This window comes from Canis aureus, chromosome 6 (genome assembly GCF_053574225.1).
Source record: "Canis aureus isolate CA01 chromosome 6, VMU_Caureus_v.1.0, whole genome shotgun sequence".
NCBI lineage: Eukaryota > Metazoa > Chordata > Mammalia > Carnivora > Canidae > Canis > Canis aureus.
In genome coordinates this window covers 40,216,253-40,230,470 of record NC_135616.1, presented here as the reverse complement: position 1 = coordinate 40,230,470, position 14,218 = coordinate 40,216,253, and the positions used below count along the sequence as shown (strand labels likewise).

General features: G+C 59.1%; 1 protein-coding gene across 7 annotated transcripts; it reads right to left on the bottom strand.

Annotated features, from left to right (window-relative positions):
• Window positions 1-1,359: 1,359 nt before the first annotated feature.
• On the bottom strand, window positions 1,360-8,323 carry LOC144315897 (SLAM family member 9-like). 7 transcript variants are annotated; one of them, XM_077901200.1, is made up of 8 exons: window positions 8,190-8,322; window positions 7,429-7,557; window positions 7,189-7,287; window positions 5,462-5,854; window positions 3,841-4,137; window positions 2,225-2,359; window positions 1,942-2,033; window positions 1,360-1,675 (listed from the first exon to the last, which is right to left on the bottom strand). In XM_077901200.1, exons 4-8 carry the CDS (start codon window positions 5,769-5,771, stop codon window positions 1,583-1,585), a joined length of 927 nt encoding a protein of 308 aa, XP_077757326.1. In that variant the 5' UTR covers window positions 5,772-5,854; window positions 7,189-7,287; window positions 7,429-7,557; window positions 8,190-8,322; the 3' UTR covers window positions 1,360-1,582. The 7 variants fall into 7 exon arrangements, with proteins under 7 accessions (XP_077757326.1, XP_077757325.1, XP_077757324.1 ...); XM_077901199.1 differs by lacking the exon at window positions 7,189-7,287 and having other exon boundaries at window positions 1,360-1,670; window positions 1,942-2,027; window positions 8,190-8,323; XM_077901198.1 differs by lacking the exon at window positions 7,189-7,287 and having other exon boundaries at window positions 1,360-1,670.
• Window positions 8,324-14,218: the final 5,895 nt, after the last annotated feature.

The window sequence follows — 14,218 nt, the reverse complement described above, 5'->3', positions numbered from 1 at the left end:
AGAGACCAGAACCTGCATGAGCCCAGGTGCCACCAAGGCAGGATTTCATCCTCCAGACAAAACCCCCTGACGTAGGAGACAGTAGGGTCTCCCACAGCGATGTTGGGTGCTGAGCAGGCACCTGCATGATCAAAGAAGAGGCAGGTGGCCGGGGGGCAGGACAAGGTGGAACTGAGGGAATATCTAGAGACCAACAAGGTAGTGAAGGCGCAGGCAGGAGCTCTCCCAGCAGGCAGGTGACAGGTGCACCTGTGGGTCTGTCTGTGTCTGTCTGTCTCTCTCATATGAAGTAATTTATGAGGCGAGGACACACAGACTACAGAAGAGATTCTTTGCTCTGAACAGGGATGAGTTCCAGCTCTCAGGAAAACTGAGAACAGCCACTAGAGGGAAGGTGGGGCCACAGTCCTTGTGGGATCAGGCTCCTGGTGTTCATGTTCCACGTGCACTTCTGGGCTTCTGTATTTCTGTCCTCACTCTGACGATCGTGACAATAGAATAAAGTCCTTGCACACAAGGTGCTGGATCCAGCTGGGAGCGCTGGATCACTGGTCCTGAGCTGGAGGAAGACACCACGGGGCGGGGGGGCGGAGGGCATTTCTCTACAGGGGGAAGCCCCACAGGGCAGAGGGAGTAGGTACAAAGTGCAGGTCGGGGGCTGGGCAGGACCCCCTTGTGGGGGAGGTGGGGACGGGGTGTGGGCTGAGCAAAGGGCGTGAGGCAGGGGGACGGAGGTCTGGGCATCACCGCTGGAACAGGCCAGGAGCCCCAGGACAGGGGCACCAGAGAGAGAAGGGCACCGGAGATAGGAAGAGGCCCTGCCTAAACCCTCAAGAGCATAGCAGATGAGGGAGGAGGAGCGCTAGAGGGGCCCCAGAGGAGTCTGGGAAGTCGGCAGGGGGTGAGGGGTCCAGGGAGTGGCCAGCAGGGACCCTATTGGCCCAGGAGTGGGAGCAGGAAACATTGTCACCAGGGTCACATTCGGGTCACCTGCTGGTGCTCTAGGGGTCCCTGTGAGGTGAGGCCCACGGTGGGCTCAAGTGTTGGGCAGGGGGCAGAGAGACGGGGTGAGGGCTGCAGGGAAGGGGCAACAGGTCAGGGGGATGAACCACAGAGAGGAATGCGCAGACAGCACGTCCCCAGAGAAGGGCTGACCATTACGGATTCATGGTGTCTCTGAATAGCTCTCCGCACATAACTGAGTGTGGACTGAGTTCGAGACTCAGCTGGAGGTGGGATGTTGTGAGTCACAAAGGTTGGTCCCAGGTGTGAGGGTCTGAAAGGCAGTTTGATGTATAAAGGGTGAGGAGGAGAGTTTCTCAAGGGGTGCCAGGTGGCTGGGCCTGAGCACTCATGACACATGTTTCTGTCAATTTATTTACTCAGTTTCCCCTCTTGAAAGACCTACAGATGTCTAATCGCAAACGTGTGCAGAACCACTTAGCATAGACACTAACTGATGCTTGGACCAGCCAGTCCCTCACCAGAGGAGTCAGAGGAGGAAGAGGTGAGACCAGAGCTGCAGGCATCATGCTCCCAAGACAGCTGTCCCCGGAGGGCGGGATTCTCCGGCTTCTTCCAATTAAATCCTCATCAGGGCCACGCCTGCCCTGCGGACCTCACTGTAGACAGTAGTGAGAGGCTTGTTCCCTTCCAGATGTGCTGCACCTCTACCCTGGAATGCAGACAGAGGGTCCTGCAACAGCAGACAGACAGAAAGCCCCAACAGGACCCCCACAGACCCAGTGCTGCTGACATGACCTCCCCTAATCACGCAGCACTGCATGGGTCCCGAGATGAATTTCGTAGCTAATACTGTGTTGTCCTGAAAGGGTTCCAGGATACAGTGGTCAGACCCTGTGGATGACGTGAATTGACAAGCACATACCCAGGCACACAGGGATCAGGGAGGACCCAGGCTGGCCCCTCTCCCAGCCTCACCTTGTCCCTGCTGTCTCCAGACCCCTGCTGGCTCAGCTCTGCATAGTAGATGCCACTATCGGGATCCCTATGCTCCTCCTGCGACCCTGCACCTGGGTCATACACAGAGGGAGCTGAAGTCTGAGCCCTGGAAACCTGTACCCTCCCCTCCATGACCCCAAGGCCATGGCCGCCCCCACCAGCCTCCTGCAGGGACATCCCCTGAGCAGTAAGGCAGGAGGAAGGGAGCCCAGGGTCCAGGGGAGGGAGGTGTGTGGGCCCAGGGAGGAGAAGTGCAACCTGCCTCTCCCAGGCTCCAGGCTCTTCTTCACTCGTGTCCTCCAGAGGAACAGTCCAGCTCCCAGGATCAGCAGCAGGACCACAACAGTCCCCAGGATGCTGGGTAGTTGGGAGGCATCAGCCTGTCCCTGTGGATCTGCTTCCCTCCACAGAGAGATGGAGAAGGTTAAGGACTGAGAGAAGAACAGATGCCCATTGCCCAGCACGTGGACACGTCTGAAGGCACCTGCTCAGAAGCTGAGGAGGGAGCAGCAAGGCAGGTGCTTTCACTCAACACTTCCCGAGCTCCTGCTTGGGACCCAGGTGCTGAGAGGAACAGGACACGGTGCCCACACCTGAGGACACCTCAGTGGGAGGAGGGTGAGAAGGTGCCAGAGGGAGCCAGCCAGAGCCATCCCAGGGCACAGGAGCTCCCAGCCTGTACACACGTGGTCAGGGAGGGCCTCCTGGAGGAGGTGATGAGAAACCTCATCCTGAGGGAGGAGTGCAGAGAGCAGACAGGCAGGGTGGGTGCCGCCTTCCAGGAAGGAGGGCCATGAACAGGGAGGGGGGCACCTGCCAGCCCTGGAGCTCCAGCACCCACTGGGGCAGGTGGGAGGAGGACCAAGAGGGAGGAGCCAGGTAGGAGGATGCGAGGGAGGCAGGGGCCTCTTTCCAGAGGGTCCACTGTGTCCCTGAGCGATTAGTTTCCCTGGGATCGGGGATACTGAGACAGCGGGGCTCCAGCTGCTGGTGGAGGAGGTGGGAGGGCCGAGGGGGCACATGGGGCACCGGGTCTCTCATTCACTCAGGGAAACACAGACTGTGAGCAAACAGCCCGGGGCCGAGTTGGGACAGGAATTCAAGGAGAAGCAGACGTGGCCGCTGCCGTCCAGGGCTTGGGGCTGCAGAGGAGGCTCATCCTGGCGCAGAGCCTCACTCTCAGTGTGGGGGCCCCTGGCGGCTCCTGAGAGGACGCAGGTGTGAGGGCAGGACGGCAGCAGCTCCTGCGGGGCCTGAGCCCCTGAGGCCCAGACCCCGGGGTCAAACTCTCTTCATGCTCGACCTGCCCCCAGCGGCAGCCCCGGGGACTGCTTGGGTGTCAGGGCCCAGAGCCAGCTGGAGCCAAGGGGTCCCTGGATGGGAGTAGGGGGAGTGAGGATCCTGACCTGGAAGGGCTGAGGGAAGAGAGAGGAGCCTGACCAGAGGTTGGAGGCTGAGGACAGCAGGACACATCCGGGATCCAGGCCAACAGGTGGGGTGACCTGTGTCCACCAGGCCACAATTGGGCAGAGGAGCTCCCGGCCCTCAATCCTGAAGGAGTCGCTGGCTCATACCCCGTCTGGTGGCACAGACCCCTGACACCCCCCAACTCCCCTCCTGAAAACCACCCTGGACACAGGGAATGATGGATGAGGGTGGGCAGAGGTCCGTGCTGGGTGCTTCCTGGACCAGCAGGGGTGAGGGTGGGGGTAGAGGAGACCGGGAGCAACACCCAAGGGCAGAAGCAGGTGGATGTGCCTGCCAGACTCTGGATGGGGTGACCAGGTGGAGGGTGGTGCCATAAACAAGGGGACAGACCCGAGAAGCCTCACCCAGGGCTGCCTGAGCACCAGGAGCCCCTCTGCAGGATGCACTCACCATGACCACAGATGTCCCCAAGGTCCAAGGTGACAGTTTTCTGGTCCTCTTGGTTGCTGAGCACACAGGTGAGGCTGGCGCTGGGCTGGCTGAGGGGCAGGCTCAGAGCCAGGGTCCAGGGGTTGGGAGCTGGTCCTGGGGCAACTCGTTGTTCCAGTTCCCTGGGGAGTCTCTTCCTCTCCCAGGACAGGGTCAGGTCCTCCCTGGTTCCCATGGTGTCACACTTCACGGTGACATTGCACCAGCCTGGGGTGATGAACCGATCCTTGGCCCAGATCTGGGGAAGGGGCAGGGGCTCTGGGGCAGGAGGAACAAGAGGACAGAGCGTCACGTGTGCAGAGAACATCACACCTCAGGCTTCGTCCTCTGGAATCTCCCTGAAGCTCTGGTTTCCTTCCCCTCAGGATGGTGAAAGCATATTACAAATAGAACAGAAGTGACCAAAACTACAGCAGGTGCCATAAGGATGTTGCCACTGAGTCAGCTCTATGGGATTTCACTAGACTGAGCAATTCTTGGGCAGCCCGGGTGGCTCAGCGGTTTAGCGCATCCTTTGGCCCAGGGTGTGATCCTGGGGTCCCAGGATCGAGTCCCATGTCGGGCTCCCTGCATGGAGCCTGTTTCTCCCTCTGCCTGTGTCTCTGCTTCTCTCTCTCTCTCTCTGATGAATAAATAAATAAAATATTTTAAAAAAAAAATCTCAATGGAGAAATTTGGTCCAGCAACCACCTACCCAAACTCCATTAACTGTACGAAAGCGGGGTGTCCCATAGAAGAAAGAGAAGTTGGAACAGGAGAATTTAACTTGGTAGACCCTGCCCATCTTCTCCTGCTGGGATGGTGTCAGGACCCCATACCCCTGGTACAGAAGTCACTGGCCTGATCAGGGCCTTAGAGATTAGCCCAGGTTCTCAGCAGAGGAGCTGCAGTGGGGGACACAGGTGGTCCCTAGGAATAGACACCCTATATGGTAGGAATATGCACTGAACTCGAGGTCCCCCCGAAAAACAAGGGACAGACTCCTAATCGGTCTTGCAAATCTCTCAGCCTGAGGCTGCAATGCTCCCTCTGCAGCAGGACTCATCCCAGCAGTGCTGGCTGTGCAGGTGGAGGAAGGGGCCAGGACTCAGGGGATACAGGTGCCACCAGAAGGGGGAACAGGAAAAGAAATGGATTCTCCCCAGAGCCTCCAGAGACCAGCACAGCCCTGCCCACACCCGGACCTCAGGGCACAGGCTCTGGGGTCGGACTCCTGCCCGACTGCACAGTAGGACCCTCAGGTGGGGTGTGGTGAGCCCCTGAGGTGTCCTCACCTGTCCCAGCGGCACAGACAGCTAAGGGACAGCCTGAGGACCCTGAGTCCTGTGGGGACAGTAGTGTTAAGGCAAAATCCCTACTTCCCCCCAAAGGGGTTCCCCTCCTGAAGCACCAAAGTGATTCCATCCCTGGGGTGACTCTCAGCTCTGCCTGCATTTGTGGCGAACACCCTGCATCTGATTCCAGGGGAGAAGAGAGAGTCTGAAGGCTGGGGTCTGGGGGGAGCCCTGTGAGCCGGGCGCGGGGACCCTCCAGGGACAGAGGAAGGAGGTGAGCTCTGGGGCTGGGGGAGGGGCCTACACACCATACACAGTCAGGTGGAAATCCTGGTCGTATTGTCTTCCTCTGGAGTAGAAGCCCCGAGCCCGGTACAGCCCAGTGTCCTCCAGGGTCAGGTTGTTCATCCTCAGGGTCGTAATGTTGAGCACATGGACCCTCTTCTGGAACTTGTCCTGGAAGTTGACCCATTCTGGATCGCGTGCCCCAGGGGAGACCTGCAGCAGGGTTGTGTAGTTTGCCCCGGAGGAGATCCCCCAGGTCATCTTCTCCAGCTCGACTCCTGCAGGCAAGTCTGGGTTTCTGAGCACTTGAAACAACACAGAAGCTCCTTGCATCCCCTTCAGGGAAACGGGGTTTCCAGAATCCTCAACTCCAGAACCATGGGCTGCAGAACCCTGGGTGCCAGTGCTGCAGACGCCTAGGGCAGAGGGCACAGGAAGTGAGGGTGGTTTCCAGGAGGAATGAAGGAGAAAAGCCCAGAACCCATCTTGCCATTAAATCCCTCCCATGTGCTCCGTGACTCCTGGAAGGCAGGAGAGTGCATGAGTGTGAAGCGATGCTGGAATCACTCCTGTCCCAGGGCAGCGTCCCCTTGACCAGGTCATGTGACCTCGCTCACCTGCAGGGTCCTGACCCCCAACAGGGAGAGGATGAAGTGCAGGGGACTCGGACCAACAGCTCTGGCACATTTACCATCCGTACCGAGAGCATTTCTGCAGAAAGGAGCTGCTCACCTGTTGGAGATTCCCTTCCTGGCCTTTACCCAGTCCCTATGGCTTCTCTCCAGGCCTGGGGACCCCACATGGGGCCCAGCACCCCTTACTCACCTGGCCACCGGTCCCCAGGACAGGTATCCATGCTGTCCCTGCCTCGGCCAGCCAGGACACTGACACCTGATTCCTCCTCAGCCTCAAGGGCTCCTCCTCTGTCACCTCGTACACACTCACTCCCCTCTGACACCCCGTGCAGGAGGAGGTCTAGGCCTGACATGCTGTCCTGCAAAGCACCTGCCCTGGATACAATTCTCTGTATCTTACTGCGTTCTCTTTCGTTCTCATTTACTTTGTTACAAAGAAGCAGGTGGTCTGGGCAGCCCTGGTGGCGCAGGGGTTTAGCCTGGCCTCCAGCCTGAGGTGTGATCCTGGAGACCCGGGGTTGGAGTCCCACATCGGGCTTCCTGCATGGAGCCTGCTTCTCCCTCTGCCTGTGTCTCTGCCTCTCTCTCTCTCTCTCTCTCTCTTTGTGTGTCTCTATGAATAAATAAACAAAACCTTAAAAAAAAAAAAAAAAAGGAAGCAGGTGGTCTGATGAAGTAAGAACTGGAAAATCCCACTCTGGTTAGCACAGACCTTCTTTCAGTCCCCTTTCGGGGCCCCCTCTGCTTCCCTCCTGACCCCCCAGCGTACCCCCACCTGGAGCCCCTGTCCTCAGTCTCCTGTTCCAGGCACAGTCTCACATGCAGCAGAGGCACAGACCCCTTGAATTCTGGAGGCCGCCTTTCCTTCCTTTTCCAACAGAATGTCACCATAGTCAGGGGCCATGTCGCCCCAGGAGACAGAGGACACCTGCTTTCTTCTCCAGCTCAGCCCTGGGCTCTGGGTCGGCCCCGCCCGGGCACAGCAGCTGCAGGGGCTGCCCGGTCCCCTGAGCATCGCAGGCCAGGGGGTGCCCGTCCCCACCCTGGGTCCCAGCAGCCCCCGCTTGGTCTCCTCCATCCCTCTCCCCAGGGGTTGCGGGCTCCCCTGGCCTCACCCCTGCTGGGGGTTCCGTCCTGCAGCCAGGCAGCCAGGGTCAGGGCTCCCAGCCTGGCCTCTGCCAGAAGCTTCTGTGTTCATTCCGCTGCCCCCGGGGCTGGAAACCAGACGCACCGCGTGTGCTCCATATCACAGGGCTGCTTCCTCTGCTCCTCCCCAGAGACACCAGACAGCCCCGCAGCTCCCGCCTCCCTGCCCGCCCGGGGGTCCTCCCTCCCCGGGAGCCCGGGCCACTCACTGAGGAGGAGGCTGGTGAGTCCCAGGAGCCAGGAGGCCCCGCCCAGTTGGGGGTCCCCTGAGCAGGGGCCCATGGCAGGCTGCCTCCCTGCTGGATCCATCTGGGCCTACAGTGAGGCTGGGGAAGCATCTAGAACATAGAGGAAGAGAGGATGAAAGACGTCACTCAAGAGACCTTGGGCTCTTCCACACCCCAAGGGCGGGGCCAACTGTTAGCCCTGGGACCTCACTGTCCAGTAGATTAGCCCATTCAGGTCTCTCCTGTTACCTCAGCTCCTGCAGTGGGCTCAGGAGATCATTGCAGAGCAAATGTAGGAACAGCCCCGTCTAGGAGCCCCAGTGCAGGGGAGGCCCCAACTCTGTGCTCACAAGCAGCCTGGTGGTCTCACCTCCCCAGTCTGAACCCCTAGGGCTCCTGACCTGTGTCCCTGGGCTCCCCCTCAGCCTCGGGCTCTGCTGTCCGTCCTGCTGGCACCCCAGGGCTCTGTCTGCACCCTAGGGCCCGCCCTGCCCCCACACACAGGGCACAGCCCCCCAGGAGCAGCACCCCAACCAGCACTTCCCTGGGAGGCTCTGCCGGCCATGGGCCCGCACTCCGACACAGGCAGGGGTGCAGAAGGATGGGCTCCTCCTGCCACAGGCTCTGCAGCCTGTCCTGTCCCACCAAGTGTCCTCCTGCAAGTCCCCACATCCACTCTGGGCTACCCCGACCCGCTCTGCACCTTCAGACCAGAGAGCCCTCAGCCCTGCCCCCGCTCCTACCCACTGTTGGGAGATCCCTTCCCAGGTCGTCCCTGAGCCTTGTGGGTACAAACCCCTGGTTGGAGTCCAGACCTGGACATTTCAGTCCCTGGTCACTTCAAGGGGAGGGGCAACCAGTGGCTCTGCCCCCATCCCGGTCCCCGTCCCCGTCCCCATCGCCACAGCCCTGTTCAAGCCCTCCTGGGGTGAGGACTGTTTGCTTGTGGAAACCACAGCTTGGGGTGGGGTTGTGGGCCCTGAGGGAGCCCCGACGACCTGCTGGGCAAGGACCCTGGAAGGTCAGCCAGCTCGCCCTCCATGCTGGCCCAGCACCAGGGACTTTTTACAGCTCTAGGCCACTGGTCTTTCCTGACCCAAGTCCCTGGCAGACCTTGAGGTGCCACACTGAGGGGGAGGGAGGCCAGGCCGGACCCAGGGCAGCCTCTCTCATTCTCACACCCACAAGTAGAGGATACAAGCCTGTGGTTGCAATCTCGAAGCTTCTGACGTCCAGCCCTTTGCAGATCACAGCTACCCGCCACACTGGCTGAATCACCCACAGCCCAGTGTCTCCAGCCCCAGGCAGGCAGGGGTTGCTTGTCTCACTCTTGAACAATCTGAATACTTCCTAACCCACCCAGAAACAGCTCCCTGGTGGGCAGAGAGCTCAGGACCCTGAGCCCGAGGACAAGGCAGGGCAACATGACTTCTGTGCTGACAGTGGCTTCAGACTAGAAACCCTCTTGGAGGAGCAGGTGCCACAGTCTGCCCCCAGGGGAGCCCGGGCTCTAGGACCAGACACAGTGAGGCTGCGTCTCACCCTCCCACCCCTTCCCTACTTGTCCCCTGGACACATGGCTGCACGGCCCTGAGCCCCCGAGCTCTCCGCACGGTGGGGACATGGAGCTGCTTCAGGACTCGCTGGGGGAGTCACGGATGTGCGGGGCCAGCACATCCCAGGGCCCAGGAGACTCCTATTTGACCCACAGTGCCCTTGGAGGAGAGCCCTCCCGCCTCAGGAACCTGCTGGCTTGGCTACTAGACCAGGTTCCCAGGAGCCCCCTCCTGCCTCTCCATTTCCTACTGTCCCCTCAGAAACAGGCCTGACCTGGGGACTGGCAGCCCCGAGGGTAGAAACTCCCTTCCTCAGCCAGCTCCCCTCTGCTTTTCCCCACAGGAGCCTGAAGCCCTCGTCCAGGGAGGAGACGTCAGGGTGAATCAGAACATCCTCCCCCACAGGGGCCCTGGGTCTTCACCCACCAGAAAGAAAGGACATGAAACCCTGGAGTGAATGATCCCTGTGAGGCCATCGGATGGGTGGGGATGGGAGAGAAGTCAGAATGCACCTGCTGCCTACAAGCGCTAGAACAAATATGGGGCAACAGAGTGACCCGTGCTCCGAGGGTCAGCCGCTGGGGTGGGGTCTCAGCACCCACAGACCCCCCACTATTTTTGCTTGGACGCAGTGATCCAAGGCAAACCCTACCAGGACTGAGGTGTCTGTCCTACATGGGATTTGTTTGGGAGCAGAGCCTTTGGCACCATCACCATTCAGGACACCAGCTCTGTCCTGCCCAGGGGCCTCCGCCCGTGACCCTCAGAGCCTTGGGACCTCACGTGGGATGCTTCCTTCTGTTACCAAACCCACAAGACCTTCCTACACGGGGGTGAAAGGACCCCTCCCTCCCTAGAAGCCTGCCTCTTACAGGTTTCATGATTTTGTAAATCTCAGAACAGTGTCAAGCCTCTAATAAATGCTATATAGTTTAGCTCTTTATAAAATTATAGATTTTAGGGATGCCTGAGCAGCTCAGTAGTTGAGCATCTGCCTTCACCTCAGGTCAGGATCCCAGGTCCTGGGATCAAGTCCTACATCAGGCTCCCCGTAAGGAGCCTGCATCTACCTCTGCCTATGCCTCAGCCTCCCTCTGTGTGTCTCTAATGAATGAATAAAATCTTAAAAAATGAATAAAAAAATAAAATTATAGAACATAAATGCTAACACTTTAATCAAAAAGAAAATGCCATATATCTGTTAGTTGGATGGAGGATGGTGAGAGTCATGAAAGGAAAATCCTCATCTCTATGATGAAAATACATGCATGGTATCTGCAATTGATCTGAAAATACTAATAGAACATCATTATTTATTAAAAAGAAATTTATTTACAAATATGGAGTTAAATGCCAAAAAGTTGAGAACTACAAGTGATTGTCCTCGGGGAGGCGTGCAGGCTCCCGCTCCACAGGAACCCTCGGGCACAGGTCCCCCCCCTGCCCACATCTCTGAGATCAGGACCCTCGTTTGCATTGATGTTACCTAGTGGTACAGACAGTCCTGAGGCAGCAGGTCATCCGCGCGGTGTAGCTGTGATAAAACACAGCGGCCCCTGGGAACTGGGAGCACATGGGACGGGCTCCCCTGGAGCAGGGGGCTGCGGACACGGGGGGAAGGAGGCTCTGTGCTGGAAACACTTGCCCCCACTTTCAATCATGTAACATGAGCTTCATCGTCAGGAGCTCCTGCCAGAGGGAACAGGGTACGTTATTTTCTCAGTGACAATGATTTTTTAAAATTTAAGTTTGCCAGCTTCAGACTCCTTTTTTTGAAGTAGGCCCTACGTCCAGTGTGGGCTCGAACCCACCACCCAGATCTAGAATCACCCCCTCTTCTGACGGAGCCAGCCAGGCCCCGGGACCCCCTCTATAAATTAGGTATGACTTGTGAGGACATAAAGCAGGCACCGATTCCTCTGGATTTGCATTTAATCCTGCGAACAGCTTGATGAGGTCAGTCCCGTCAGTGACCACACTGGAGTCAGCAGGAGGCACAGGGAAACTGGGTGACTTGCCCACGGTCACAGAGCCCTCAGGGGAGGTCAGGAAGGGTCACAGCTCTGAGTCCTCATGTGGGGACCAGGCAGGAGGTGCCCTCAGGGTCCCCAGATCTTGGTCCCTCCTCTAAGAGTGTCTCTATCTGGTTGTCTCCTTCCAGTCCAGAGTGTCCCCTTCCAAGTGGGCTCCTCATCCCAGGCTCCTGGCTGCACCTTTATGTCTGTACTGCTGCCCCCTGGCCACCTGCGACCCTCCCCCCCCCAGTTACGCTGGCGCTCCCCACCGGATCGGCCGCCCTGGTGGTGTGGGAGGAAAGGGAGAGTCTCCGTGGCCCCGCTCCCCCAGCAGCACCTGCACCCCCAGGCCTCCCTGCGCACCTCCCTGCCACCCCACCCCACTCCCGCCCTGAGCACCGGGCACCAGCGCCACCTGGCGGCCGCCGACCCAACTGCCATGGAGACGTCCTGCCAAGTAGGCCTGTGGCCCTGTCTCTGCTCCTGACTGAGGCCCAGGCAGCTGTGACCAGAGGAGGCTGCTCCAGGGGCGGGGGGATTCCTGCTCCGGAGTCTGCATGAGCACCTCCAAGGGTGTCAGCAGATTCCCTGCAAGGGCCCTGAGTTCACTGCAAATGAGAAAACAGGCTCCTTATACATGAATGTTCCCCAGGAGTGACAGCCTGGTAGGAGGCATGGGGGAGGGAGGGAGCCCGAGGACTCCTTGCTGGGTCCAGGCCTCTCCTCACAGGCCTCCAGGGGGTCAGGGAAGTGGGACCCTCACATGGGGGAGGGGAGCCAGCAGGACAGAGGAGAGACAGCCCACTCCCTCGAGGTCCCCGTCCAGCTCCCTGATCCAGAGCCAGAGCATGGCCCCCCTGAGCGTGGGGATGGTGGGTCACAGGGCCCAGCCCCAAGAGGATGGACTCTGAGGACAGGTGTCTGAACACCCGGGTCACAGCATGACTCAGCAGCTGCCAGGTCCTGGTCTGTCATCCTGAGAACTAGTCCAGAGGGTAGAGGGGAGCCCCAGGAAAGCCCACAGGAGGGAGACAGAGCCAGGCCATGCTGACCCAGGTTCAGGCCAGGAGAACACGGCCCCTGGGAGCCAGGAATGTGGGCAGATGCGGGTCAGAGGCCCCATGAGCATCATGAACACGCACACCAGCAGCAGGACCACGACCTCCCTCCTCCCAGACTGTGGGTCTCTGACTGCCTGGAGGTGACGTCAGGGGCCTCCCCAGGAAATCCAGGCTCCTGAGCCCAAGGACAGACTTTCCATCCTGTGTCCTCAGGCTCCACACGGGCCTCCAGGCAGTGGGTGCTGATGCCCATGTGCTGATGTGAGGCCGATTCTGCTTCCACAAGCTTTGGGGTGGAATTGGGACAATCCTCCTCTGGACACTCAGCTAGATGTAAGAAACTCACTGCACCCGGAACACCCTGGGGTTCCTCCACAGGCATCACCAGAGATGAAGGGCCTCAGGCTCTGCCCAGACTTACTGTCAGGTGTTCTAGACTCCAGGCCCGGCTCAGAGGCCCTGCCTGCCGAACTCTGCTCCACGGCCTTCCCACCACCCAGCTCCCAGAGGTCCTGCGGGTTAGCGGGAGCTCCATAGGGCCTTTGCTTTGAAGGAGAAACAAGGAATGTGAATCCTGTGGCCATACATGTGGCAAAAAGCAGATTATAGCATTAAAGTGATGGTCCCCCTAGAGTATGGACTGTAAATATCTCAGAAGGGATCTGGTCTGTAGCATTTCCATATTTATCTGACCTTGCTCCCACCCCCTATATTAAAGAGCATCTCTCACAGCTGATGCTCCATGGATCCCACTGAGAATCACTGATCAGGGGCAATCAAGTGCCAGTGTGGACTCAGTGAGTGACAGCAGCCAAGCTGTGCTGGGTTCTCCCCAGGAGCCCTCGACCCCTTCTCCCTCTCCCCACAGGGCAGCTCATGGGCCACAGGATCCTGAAATCCTGTCTGGTCACAGCAGCACAACCACATTCATGCACTGAGTGTGAGCTGTTTAGGTGGACCCGTCAGCCCCCAACCCAAAAGATTCCTCCCATGATAAGCTTATGAGCTCCTAGAATGTGCCAATCCTACTGTGTGCCAGCCCTACTGTGAGCTCCTACTGTGTACCAGCCCCTGCTCCCAGTGCTTACATGCACCAATGCACCCAGCAAACTCTCTGCCTTCCCCACTGTATTAGGAGGGGAAAGGCAGTGCATGGTAACCACAGGAAGTGAGGTGAGCAGGGCTCTGGAAGAGAGAGCAGGATGAGGGGCTCAGGACCTGGGAGTGTGGTTTCCAGGTTACACCCAGAGATCAGGACAGGCTTCATCATGAAGCAGACTTCTAGAAAGGACTGGAAGGAGGTGAGGACTAGCCCTGGGTATCTGGGGAATCACTTTCCTGGCCCATATGACAGCCTCTGTCAGGCCCTCATGTGGGGGGACCCTGCCTGGCCTGTTCCAGGAGCAAGGGGTCCTGTGGCTGATGCAAATGTGAGCCCAGGAAAGACAGGTAGGAGACTGAGGTCAGAGAGGTAACAGGGAGCCAGTTCAGGTCCATCCTGACCTAGATCCCAGGATGCCAGAGCCAGAAGGGCCTCAGACTCTATCCCATAACCCACCCCCTGCTGGACAGGTGAGAAAACCAGGGGACAGGTGTGTGTGATATGCCCTGAGACCTCGGAACGTAAGCAGGATCCTGAACAGCCTCTCTCAGGCCTGACTGTGGCCGCAGCAGAGCTGTCCCGGGCGGGCCCGGGGCGGGGCCGGGCCGTGCTGTCCTCCCTCCAAGTGTCCAGGAAACACCTGCTCCCTGAGGTGCAGGAAGGCGGGGCTGGGACCCCTGGCTGCGGGCGGCTGCCGCTGCTGCTCCGTCCACCAGGAGGCGCTGTCCACACAGTTTTGCACAAGGCCACCTAGAAAGCTCAGGGGTGGGGTCCAGTCTTCCAGCTGCCTGCGGACTGACCTGCGCTGAATGGGAGGGAGGGTCTTCAGACCCGGAAAGACAGCCTTCGGTCAAGAGAGACTGCCCTTTGCCTTTCGTCGCGATCCTCCCTGTAGGCTGCTGTCTGAAGCCACAGCCAACTTGGACCAGAAGGGACAAGCAGGAGGACCAGACCCCATGCTCAGGATGGTGGAGCACAAAGATTGGGAACGTGGGAGCCCCGGGACTGTGCTGAGCCCTTGCGGCGAACGCAGCCACC